At 41.2% G+C, this 13,076-nt stretch overlaps 1 protein-coding gene across 1 annotated transcript in view; it reads left to right on the top strand.

Annotated features, from left to right (window-relative positions):
* The window catches only part of CNTNAP4 (contactin associated protein family member 4), a 257,652-nt gene that overhangs the window by 138,744 nt on the left and 105,832 nt on the right, over window positions 1–13,076 (top strand). The window contains exon 4 of the mRNA XM_035024744.1: window positions 2,938–3,085. Within this exon, the coding sequence (XP_034880635.1) occupies window positions 2,938–3,085 (148 nt within the window). The remainder of the gene's footprint in view (window positions 1–2,937; window positions 3,086–13,076) is intronic.

Here is a 13,076-nt window from a genome sequence, read left to right as displayed (position 1 = left end):
TATTAGAGTTAAAATATCTGTGGGTTTATACAGTATTCTATTTGTGTTGTAGGAAGCAGTAGCTAGGAATGTGGACCTGATAGTTGAAAACATACTGGATAACTCTCTCGGTCATGGGAGATACAGTGCACATTTGCACATTCACATTTGACATGCTGAGAGGTTCTGTAATTGAGAACCTGTTGAACTTTGTTTTGTTTTTAAGCCCAATCTTTCCCAAATGTACACATCCGACATATATTTTACTGTGAACCACTTGGAGCCAAGCCATGTTCTAGGTACTGTGAATGGAGACGACTGAAGGTCCTTGCTTTAATGGAGCTAGTCTTCTAGTGGGATAAACAAACAAACAATAATCAAACAAAAGAAGACCCCAAATAATGAGTAATATGAAGAAAATAAAATAGGAAGGTAAGATGCAGGGGTATGCCAGGTGCACCGCTTTTGAAACTGTGATTAGAAAGGGTTTGACTTAGGTGGTAACATTTTGACCAAGGCCTGAAGTGGCAAGAGGAGCTGGTTGTGCAGAGAACTTTCGGAGTAGTGTGGACAGCTGGTGCAAAGCTCTAAGCAGGACTGAGCTTGGTTGTTCCAGGGGGTACAGTGTGGTGAAAGCATAATGGAGGGTGTTGTCAAAGACTGTGTTTGATAAGGAGCTTGGATTTTGTTCTGTGGCAAATGAAGCAATGGGGTTGGGGGTGACACGGTTTGATTTACCTTTAAAGATATTCCTGACTGCTCAGAGGGGAAGAGATTAGGGCTGTGGATGGGGATGGTGACAGGGAACAGGAGAACAAAAAAGGTGAGGAGGAGGTCACTGAGATAGTTCGGGTGAGGTAATGCTTTGTGGAGCTGGGTGGTCACAGCTGAGATGAAGACAGATGCCCAGATTTTGGATATCATTTGGAGGTGCCATCACAGAAGGCTTGTGGTGCCTAAGCCTGAGAGCTGGGTGTATGGAGTATTGGTGAAGTGGTGGCAGGAGGTAGAGAATCGATTGATAAGGAGAGTCAAATCAAATTAATTTGACTATGAAACACCAAACATTTAAAAAAAAATATTTTGGTAAATGCTGGTAAAGGGATATTTGTGAACTAGAAAGAAAAGTAGGTACATGAGCAGATTCCCTGTGTATTGGTATTACTAACATATTCGCCTTTGTCTTGTGCAACCTACATGAGGTTGACCTTATACGCTGACCCAGTCATGGTCAGCAGACCTACCAAGAGCCTGAATAGATTGCTTCTTTTGTTCCGGCATATGCTGATTGTTACAGAAGGAAAAAAAAAAAAACAAGGGGGAAGAGGAGAGGGAGAAAAAGAAGTAGGAGGAAGGGAGGATGGGTAGCAGAGAAGGAGAAGAAGAAATAAAAAATATAAATTATTGCGAACAACTTCCCTCTAACATTTTCACATATGAAGCCTTACCATTTGTCATGAAGGTGAAAATAAAAGCTGCCCCGATATTAGGTGCTGTAGTATGTGAATTTTGCAGGTGAACTATGTGTTAGGCAGATGCACCCTGATATGGCGGAAGGAAGGTAGCTCTTGCTCTCACCTTACAACAGTTTTACAAACACCAGGATGTTATTTTCTACCTTTTTTTTTTTTTTAAAGATTTAATTTATTTATTTGAGAGGGAGAAGCAGGCTTCCAGCTGAGTAGGGAGCCCACAGGGCTCGATCCCAGCGTCCTGGGATCAGGACCTGAGCTGAAGGCAGGTGCTTAACCAACTGAACCACCCAGATGCCCCTATTTTCTACCTTTCTGAACTTTAATTTCCTTATCTGCACTTTGTGCTACCTTAGCATCATTCTCAAGGTCTTTCTAGCTTTCAAATTCTAGAGTCTGTAAGTCTAATTATAGGTCTTTCCAAATTATTATTGCTTCCAATTTCCCTTAATTTTTTTTAATATAGGTGCTTTTGTTTTGTTATTGTTTTATTAAATAACTTTGACATGTAGCCTTTTTTTTTTTTAAAGATTTTATTTATTATTTGACAGAGAGAGAATGAGAGAGAGAGAGCACATGAGAGGGGGGAGGGTCAGAGGGAGAAGCAGACTCCCCGCTGAGCAGGGAGCCCGATGCGGGACTCGATCCAGGGACTCCAGGATCATGACCTGAGCCGAAGGCAGTCGCTTGACCAACTGAGCCACCCAGGTGCCCGACATGTAGCAATTCTTAATGTGCGTATCTGGCAGGGCCATGAAGTTGAACAGCCTGTTTGTTATCAGAGTGTTCTGAATGGAGTGTTGGGAGATACTTTTTTTTTTTTTTAAAGATTTTATTTATTTATTTGACAGAGACAGAGACAGCGAGAGCAGGAACACAAGCAGGGGGAGTGGGAGAGGGAGAATCAGGCTTCCTGCTGAGCCGGGAGCCCGATATGGGACTCGATCCCAGGACCCCGGGACCATGACCCGAGCCGAAGGCAGTCGCTTAACCAACTGAGCCACCCAGGCGCCCCAGGAGATACTTTTGTTTATGTTAATAAGGGGAGAAAATGAAACAACAGAAACATGTCCTAAGTTTTATCATTCATCAGTGATGCAGGCAACTTCTTTGCTGAATCAGATCCTACTTTTTGAATACTGGAAGAAGATTTTCTCAATTTTTTTTGGTGCTGTTCACAATGTTAATACCTTTTAAGTTTAATCTGAGCTTTATAGAAAGTTTATTGACGGTATCATGGTTGAAAGCTGGCTTAATGGGGAAGGTGGAATTTCAACTACTCTCAATATAAAGAAAAGCCTGGGCAATGGTACCTTCTGTGGATGGAGGGACATTACTGTGTAACTGGTAATAGGATTTTCTTGAAGAAGGTAGCCATTTTTTCAGTAAAAAAGCAAGTCAGACATTGTTCATTGATGTTCTAGGTCACAGGGTGAAACAGATATTCTCCAGATGCATTGATTTCCCTCTTTCCCTTTTCTTTTAGGGCTTTCCAGGAAATGCAAATGCAGACAGTGTTGTGTACTATAAACTCCAGCCTTCTATCAAAGCCCGATTCCTGCGCTTCATTCCTTTAGAGTGGAACCCCAGGGGCAGAATTGGAATGCGGATCGAGGTGTTCGGATGTGCCTACAGTAAGTGTTTGTTTATCCAACACACTGACATAGATTTCAAAGGAGATGTTTTGAAAGCCAACCTGCATGCTGAAATTGACTTTATGGCTATGTAAAGAGATATAAAAACAGGAATGATTCTTGTGGAAAGCTTTTTTTGTGCCAATACATGGTAATACTGACTTTAGCGTTTGGCTTTATATTTTAAATCAGAAATGGAAGCATTTTATAGATAGATCGATCCTTTTTTTTTTTTTTTTAATTCATGAGAGACAGAGAGAGAGAGGCAGAGGAGAAGCAGGCTCCCAAGGAGCAGGGAGCCCGATGTGGGACTGGATCCCAGGACGCCGGGATCATGACCTGAGCCGAAGGCAGTCACTTAACCATCTGAGCCACTCAGGCGCCCTAGATAGATCGATCCTTAAAGAGATAAATAGATACAGATACCTGTTTATAGACGTATGTGAATCCATTTACCCAAATCTAATATTATTAACTAGACCCTGACTTTTCAAATATTAGAGTTTTCCCCCATGGACTATATTTGATGATGTTTCACTAGGCACCCTGAATTTAATAAAAGATACAGTGTTCCATTTAGTGTAACCAGTCAAATGTCAGGACACAAAAGAATGTTTGTCTCTCCAGCCTAAAAATAATATGCCACATAACTCACTTATAAATGTGCTGTGCCTTCAGCATAAATTCATAGAAAAAGTAAAGACCTCTGCCAAAATATAAAATGTGTTTGAAATACTTTCACATAAAAAATGTTAGAAGCCACAGATTTCACTTAGTCTCCTCTTAATGAAGCATTTTATTATATCTTTTTGTGGGGCAGGGGCCTAAGAGTTATTGATAGCCTACCTCAAGCCACACCATCCTGTTAGATGCTCTTCTATTATAGAACAATAAGTTAGTTAATATGATCTACAATTATCAGATAAGCAGTCTGAGGTTTGGAGAGATTCCGTAATTTGCACAGCATCTGATGCCTAGCACGCAGAAGAATCTAGAAAAGAGTCCGGGACTGTTCAGTTCCTCTATATCACTCTTCCTCTAGTGAACCTTTATTTTTTAGCCATGAAAGGTTTTTTTCGCACATATTTTATCACTTTCTGATGTAAGTCAAGTTAGGCTCTGGTTCACTTTATTTGCAGGAAGGGAAGGCATGTCATGCAGGGGGCAGGCAACTTGTTGACATTGTCTAAACTGTGTCAGACAGACAAACTGTGGTGTACAGACTGCAGGTCTCCTTGCACTGGTTGGTGATGTTCCTGGCACCACCCGCCCCCACCCCCTCGCCCCGGCCCAACCACCAATAAAGGTAACTGACCAGCCTTTTGTTCCTGCCAGGGCCTACAGAATAGTGATCACAGCATGAATATCAAGAGTAATAATAATAATAGCAATAATACTAATATTAATAATATTAATTTTTTAATATTTTATTTATTTGTCAGAGAGAGTGTGAACACAAGCAGGGGGAGCAGCAGGCAGAGGGAGAAGCAGGCTACCCACTGAGCAAGGAGCCCCATGTGGGACTTGATCCCAGGACCTGGAATCATGACCTGATCCGAAGGCAGCCACTTAACTGACTGAACCACCCAGGCATCCCCCAATAGTATTAATTTTTTACTGCTAGATATAGCAACGTTTTATTGAGTGCTTATTATATGTCTAGCATTATATTAATAGGTAGTTTATAATTTTTTAAAAGTCCAGGTAAATATTATAACTACTCCATTCTCCGACTTCGCAAATGAGGCAGCTAAAAGCTCAGGGAGGATGGCTTGCTCAAGCCATACTGATGGGAAGTGACTGAGCTGGGTTCACAGCCAGGTCTGCCCAACTCCAGAACTCAAGTGCGGGCTCAGGCTCTGTCCAGCTGTTAAATCCTAGAGATGAGCCATGGGCAGCTTACTTCTCACTGTCTGCTCACTTAATCTCTTGGCTTCAACAGTTTAGTTTAGCTGCTCCTATTATGTGTTAGCTCCTCCTTTGCAATGATCCATTTGAATAAAATCATCCTTTAAAAAAATATCCCACCCCAAACTGCAATTCTGGAACACAGAACCTGGACAGTCAGTCTTATTTGTCTTTGGATCATAGAGATTAGCAGAGCCCATGCCACACAATGGATAATTAGCAAAACAGATTTCAAATGCTTCATATTTATAGTTACATTCTCTACTTAGAGCATCCACCTTGCAAAATATTTATTTGTCGTAGTATAAAAATAGCTAACAGTTCTTGAGCACTTACTCTCTGTCAGGTATAGTTTTTATAGGCATTCTAACTTAATCCTAAAAATCACCCATCTAATAGAGTCTTAGAAATATTAAGCAATTTTCTCTGTCATACGCACTTAATACACATTCAGTCTAGGATGTAAATTCAACCTCAGTTGAACAAGACTATTGACCCTGTTTTTCCAAAACTAAAGCACCACTCATGATGTCCCCATGGACGTGACTGCTGAGGAACAAGTTCCTTTGAGTTCTCTCTGCCATGCACTCCATGGTTACTCAGATCTCCCTCCACTTTCCTTGATCTGCAGCCCTATGGGACAGTTTTTTTCCTGCGACTGCAGTTGCTGTCTCTTGCACATTGTCCACGCATTTAATCAGCCTCCTCTTCTCACTGACTGGCCGCTGAAGTAGCAGTACCGAGGGCCAACGAGATTTTAAATTCAAAATAAACACCCATGGGTAAAGGGTACGACTGGACTCTGTTGTATAATTTTGGATAAGAGAAAAACATATAAACAATGGAAAAGTATTCTCATAAATAACCTAAAATAACCTCAAGATGGGTTGGGTGTGAGTGCCTTAAGGGAGGGCCTTTGATCAAATGGACTTTAAATCTTGGGTTACACTTCTATTCTCCACCTTTTCATAAGTATCAGCCTTGCAGAATATGAATTTACTAAAGCATGATTCTATGTAACTATCATTTATTAGATAGTTATTATGCATCAGATATTTTGTTTCTAGGCATTTTCTGATTTAGTCCTAACAACACAGTGAAGTAGGGGCATGAATATTACCATTTTATGCAGGAGTCAGAGCAGAGGAAAGGAATTGTCCGCTAAATGAGCCCTGTGGCTTGCTCTGGGCTGCCGGGTACAGAAATAGGTGGGACCATCAGCTCGCCTTGTCCTCAGAAGGAAGAGCTGCAGGTGCTCTCAGCCCAAGAACACAGTGGCAAGATTTTGTCTGCAACTCCCCTGAGTAGCCCAAATCCAAGATCAGCCCGGATTTTCTTGAGATATGCAAGGCCATTCTGCTACAACCCCTATAAAAAGGAGAAGTGGTATTGGGGAGTGGTCAGGGTCTCTCTCCTGGGTCACGGTCACAGGATACCTGTCCATGCTGGCAGTTAAGTGAGCCTCTCGTGAAGGCCTGGAGGACTGTGTGCACCTGCCGGCCTGTGCGTCCACGTTGCTTGCACCGAGTTAATGGGACTCTTTTTTGGGCTTTGCCTGAGCCACTTACTCAAGGGTGGTGTATCCCCGGCTGCTTCAAGCCTCCTGACATGGGGGAAAGTGAGCCGTAGAGAAATCAAGAACGTTGGCCAGGATTACACAGACTGCCTGGGTTAGAGCTAAGATTTAAATTCGCATCCATTACTTTCGAAAGTCTGTGCTCTTGACAACTATATGAATCATACATGCATTCACCTTTTAAGTATTTATTTATTTATTTATTTATTTTAAAGATTTTATTTATTTATTTGAGAGAGAGAATGAGATAGAGCACATGAGAAGGGGGAGGGTCAGAGGGAGAAGCAGACTCCCCGCTGAGCAGGGAGCCCGATGTGGGACTCAATCCCGGGACTCCAGGATCACGACCTGAGCCGAAGGCAGTCGCTTAACCAGCTGAGCCACCCAGGTGCCCACCTTTTAAGTATTTACTGACACTTGCTGAAAGAGAACTCTATGAAGTATTGGGTATAGGGATAAATTTTAAATAATGTATATTTCTCAATAAATGGGAATTATTACTATATGTAATATTTTTTTGCATTCTAACCCTAGGTTTATTCAATACAGTCCTTTCATTCTACACAACAAAGCAAAATGCAGCATTATCTAAAATGCTACAAAGTTATAAAACTCAAAACAAAATTTATAGTACTTGTACAATAAAAGCCAAAAAAGCAATGTACATGTTGCCAGTGTAACCTGCAAGACCACCATGTATGACCCTACAGAGCTGGCTCTCAACTTGCTTATTAATTTCACTGAGAGAAGGGAGATGTGGGGTGTAGGGGTGTGCGCATGAGTACATGTAAAAACAGAACCATTTACAGCAACTAACATGGGGTGTTTGATCCCAGAGGTCAGAAGAGGCAATGTCATAAAAATTATACAAACTCAACATGAAATGTTGTAGCATGAGTGTAGGATGTGAGGAATGAAGTGATTGATGAGTTGAAATTAGTATAAGAACATTTATAGCAAGAGGTTTGAAACTAAAATGCAGGTATTTTCACATGGGAGCCTGGGAGGCTAGTCCAAGTAGGAGAAGGAGCATACCCTAGTCAAGCACAGAGATAGAGACGAGACTGCTCGGAGGGTCGGTTTGTATTTGAGAATGGTCATTCGGGCTGAAAGGAAGGGCATACACATTGGAGGCAGCAGCTTGGTTAGGAGGCTTCTGATCTCACGTGTGCAGTGGTAGTGGAACCTCAAACCAGGGGACCAGCAATCAGGAGAGGGGTTCTCTTGACTCAAATCTGACTCAAATGTACCGAGGATGTTGAATTAAGAGAGCTTAATGATTGCATGGGAGAGTCCCTGAGTTACCAGATTGGAACAAGCATTTGGAAAGTGGTTCCGAGCTGGGAGGCCAGTGGAAAATGAATGAGCTCTGAAAGGGCACGGGGGAGATCATTAATTCCATTGTTGACTCCTTGAATGCAAGCCTGGGGAACACAGAAGGCTGGAACTCTAAATACTCTCAGTTGATGGTATATAATTGAAACCTGTATGAATATCGTTGTTACTAAATCATGACTTTCCACTTACTGCATTACTGTTAGGAATAAAAGTATAAAGTGCTGTGTTTGGACAACTACTCATGGCTTTGAAAAGGAGAGATGCATTTCTATCATAATTAAAGTGGGTCCTTTACAGTGTTTTTCAGGTAGCCTGCATTTTTATGCCACCCCCCCCCCGGGGCCTCCTGCATGCGTTCACTGAAGTTATAGGTGCAACTGCTCCTATGAATATTGCAGGGACACACATAATTTTATTACCCTCTGTCCGGGTGAGTTAGGGCAGTAACTTGTTATGAAGGAACATCAAGTGAATGGAAAATCCATATCAAAGAGCATGTTCTACTTTTATGTCGGAAAATTTGGAAGTTGTTTCCTGAGTAATGAGAGAAGGAGAAGCTCAATTTTATGGGTTCAAAGAGAAAGTATAAATTTCAGATGTCTTGGTCATAGCAGCCGTGAACATGTTTATAGAGCTAGACAAGAGATGTGGGTAAGGAAATAACTTGCGGAAGAAGGAAAAAGAAGAGAAAATATTTGATGGTAAAGAAATACTATTCTATGAAATGTCCCAAAGGGAAGTAACCAGTGGTAAACGAAGGCAGAGAAAGGGGACAAGACTGAATGGCAGTGACTGTGTCTGAGGTGTCCTGAGGGAGTGGCTGTGAAGCCACAGGAGATCATGGTCTTTAATTGTGGATGAATCACTGCGACAGTTGCCCTTGGTGTAGATGCCAAGTTCCTCTTCTCTTGTTCTTGTGTAAACATCCTCATTTTGCAACCCGTGCCCTGCCTTTCCTCATCCTCAACAGAGTAAGAGCCTCCAGCTGTCCAGCCATCATGAACCATTTTCATTTCTTCAACATGCCGTGATTTCATGATTTTTCTAGACCTGGGATCTTTGTGTAGTGCCTGGGGCAGTCAGGACACATGCAGTCTTCCTTCCTCTACTGAGAGAAGTCTTGCACTTGTCACCTTTTCTCGGCAGAGAAACCACTGCCTCTGACAACTTTGACACCTCACTTTTGGGTCAGAGGACACTTCCACCTGTTTCTGGAACAGCCGTTCCGCTCCTGGTGATCATACTAGGCACACATGATACTGTATGGTAGTCAGATGTTCCTTCTTAGGTAAGAGTCTTCTGGATAGGTGAATGAACAGAGGGGGGCAGGGTTGGTGAGCCTTGGGAGGGCTTTTCCCGCCAACCTGGCAGCATGTGCAGCCTGTGGAAGATCAGACACAGAACACAGGGACAACTGAGAAGATCGGAAGAGAAGAGATCTATAGAAGCAGAGGAACTACATAGAATATAGAAACTATTGTGTTTATTTGCTTAAATCCAAACTGTTTAATAAGAGAAAGTTATGGATTCTATTTAACAAATGGAAGCAAGTCAACAATTACAAAGCTCATGTCAACTTAAAAAAATAAAAATATACATTTTATAATGTAAAAACTATTGAAAGCTGGAGCGACTTATATCAGTAGATTCCAGTTTGGAAAAAATTATTAATAGGAAATGCAAGAAAGTAGCCTGAGATGTGCCAAGTGCTGACACTGAGAACTGAATCATTGTCTTCTGTCTCTTCTCACCACATGTCCAGTTAGGGGGAGAAATGAAAATCAGTAAACTTTTTGGATTTACTCTAAAGAATAGTTAAAATTGAATTCAATGCATATTTATGAAGCCGCTCCCACATGTTAACTGCTAAATACTTGGTCAAGGTGAATTAAATACAGTCCCTGCACTCAGTAGCTGAGGAATCCTATTTTATGCCAAAGTTTAAAGAGAAGATAGATTCTGGTTGGCCTAAAATCAAGGAGGGTAAATCCTAATTCTTTGCAAAATTTATAGTCTTAAGATTCTAATCTTATGATAAGTGAGGTGGTAGTAAAATTAAAATAAGGTTAGCTATTATAATACCAGAAAAAAAGAAACTATGAAACATGCTGGGATTATGTCACAAGAACTCAGAGTCAACTGAGCAGGTTCTCACTGACCAAAAATGGAAATATGATAGCATCAGGAAGAATAGTAACTGCAGTTTTGCAACATATTAAATATGTTTAAGTGAATGGGTTCATGACAGTACTAAAAAATGAAAATCTAATTGGTTACCTATGAGAGATATGAAGGAACCAGCTCATTATTTTGAAAATTAATAAATGAAAGGAAACATCAAGAATTTATCTTACTTTTCCTGTGTGATCTGTACTTCAAGGTAACCAAATAGAAGATGAGGGAGAATTTCTCCTTAAAGGTTTTTCCAGGTAATAAATAGGGAATAATAGAATTAGCATATTCCCACTTTGCAATCCTAGATAAATTAATAGACCAAGTCAATGATTTAAAAAGTTCCCAAAAAGATGATTTGCTTGTCAGTACCAGTCCTAGCAGGGTCGTTTTTATTGGGCTACCTTGCTGTAGATGTCATTGCTGGATACAAAATATACATAAAAAAACCCCCCTTCCGGGCTCTGAAGTTCAAGTCAAAAACAGGATGGAAATTGACAAGATTTGATTCTTGAAAGAAGGAAAGCAAACTCTGGGAGATCCACCTTTAACTGACTTTTTTCCTAAAAACACATACAAGTTTGCAGACAATGCTCAAGCAGAAAGTAGCCAGATTTTACTGGGCTGAGTAGGCAGAGTTCAGAGTTCAAGGTTGCCAGAGTGGCTAGAAATTGAGGGTGGAATCCTGAAAAGGAGGGGGTGAGAGAGAGGGAGGGTCTCGTCTCAACTCCCGCATAGAAATTCCCTCTCAGTCCTTGGCTGATTCGGGAACCACACATGCCCAAGATGAGATACCAAGGAGCCCAGGCAAAAGCAGGATGGGAGAGGTCAGGTGCCAAAGACTTCAGCATCTACCTAGTGCCTGGAGTAACACCTTTGGGAAAAAATCAGTCTTGCCAATCTAGAGGGACTTATTAAACATCTTGGGCTTTTAAAAGCCAAAGGGCATTGCTTTAGGAGTAAAGACCAATCTGAGGACCAGTTGTTATGTCCTAGGGTGAAGGACAAAACTAAAATAGACCCGTCCCAACAAAACCTGGAACCAGGCTTTCACAGGGTCAGGTGATCTGTGGACCTCTCCTGTCTCCTTCGTGCCAACTCCACCCCACCCTCACCAGTCTCCATCCTCCCACCTCTCCTCACCTTCTCCCAGGCTCATAACCCCCCTTCCCCATACCTCCTCCTTCCCTCCTGATCCTAGACATTTACGAAGGTGGGCATCTACTCAGATTAAGTTTCATTTCCTCAAAGATGTGGTCCCCAATCAACAGCCTAATTTAGATCTCCCTGTTCAAAACTGCCGTACAACTCTGCCCTTTTCCTTCATGCTCCATTTAGAGTTTGTAAATATATCTGTCCATGAGAGATGAGTTGCTGGATGTCTTTCTTTTCCTTCAGATTGGGGGAATCCATGAGGACAGAATGTGTTCACTGTTGCAACACCAGCTCCTACTGTAGGACTCGGCACAGTGAACGTTCAGTAACCATTTGCTAAGTGGACAAACTAAGAAAAACATCCAGTTAGCCATGATAAAAACTGAAAAATGAATAAATGTATAAGAGCCACAGATGTATTACACTCCCGCAGTAGCAGTTGATTAAAGAACTGTGAGATGACCATAGGAGATTTCGAATGTTATTATTAAAATGATAATAATAGCATACAAAATATGTAATAAATGAGGCTTTTTGATACCTGCATTTGAAACCCACAGCTTTTTGTGAGGTATGAGAAATTGGAATTTTTCTCCATGTATTCCAAATAAGGAAATTGAGACTCAGCATTTAAGTGACTTCTGTGGCATTCATTACAAAAGTTACAAAAAAGTATTAGAAACAGAAATACAGCTTATGTCCTCCAATGACATACTCAGGTGTCCCTGATGTAGTAGACGTTACCCATTTCAAACCTATTGAAAAGGTTAATTTAGACTGGTATTTAAGTGGCAGTGATCTTGTTTGTCCCTATAACCTCCTGGAGTGTTATCACTGATCTTAATTCACTCTGTTTAAAAACCATGATAGTAAAGTCACCTTTTCTCTGTGGTTAGATGCAGCACTTGATCCTGTACCTTCTTCCTTTTTATTGTATTAATTTTGGTTGTTTTACACTTAGGAGTCCCTTAAATCATTCTCTGTTCCTTAATACTACTATGCAAAAATAGTACAACCCATTTCCTGTTGATTTCTCAAGTGCTTGCTCTCTCCTCGCCATCTCCTCAAAACCCAGTTCAGTAATGCAGATCTCAAGTGCCAAGACATCATGCTGTTGCTTTCATATTTCACCGTATAATGGCTTACGGTGACTCAATCTGATTTATGTTTCTTAGAAGTCAAAATTGGATCTCTGTTTGTTTAGAAATTCATAGGTGGTAGTTTTCAAATAAAGAAGCGGTGTGCTCAGTACTGCAGACTGACTTCTTGTTTAGCCCAGAAGAGTTTTGGTCCATTGTTCTTTCTCCACTTCGAGTACTTTTTTCCTCCATTTATATTTTTGGTGTGCTTCCTACGGAATGAATAAAAGGCTCGCGTGTCTTTTTCAGGAACTCTTCCATGACCTTTAATAAAGTCAGTTTTCTGTTGTTCAGGTATTTGTTTTCTAGCTCATGCATTTTCTATTCCAGTTTGTCTCTTTTACGTTTCTTAGCCAACTGACCTCATCAGTGATGTGATGATTCACAGTTGCATTCACAGAACCAATTTCTCCCCAAAACACCTTTCAGGGAAAGCCACTCCCACCTCCACAGTTTTCTGCAAGTATCACCTACAGTGTAAACATGTTTGTTTTCCATGGTACAATTCAATGTGCAATGAGGTTGTTCATTTTCAGGGAAAAGCCTTCTTTAACCTTCTTGTCCTTCTTGTCAGATCATTGTCATGCTGTCATCTGCTCAGGGTCACTCAGGAAACTGTTTTCCTGGGTGTGGCTCTCAGAGCTCCTAACTTGGTGGTTATCAGGCAGACCCCAGGATGTTCAGTGCTTATGGAAACACCGGA

Source organism: Mirounga leonina, unplaced genomic scaffold, assembly GCF_011800145.1.
Source record: "Mirounga leonina isolate KUSES-001 unplaced genomic scaffold, KU_Mleo_1.0 Mir_180, whole genome shotgun sequence".
NCBI lineage: Eukaryota > Metazoa > Chordata > Mammalia > Carnivora > Phocidae > Mirounga > Mirounga leonina.
This window is presented reverse-complemented; position numbering and strand designations above follow the sequence as displayed.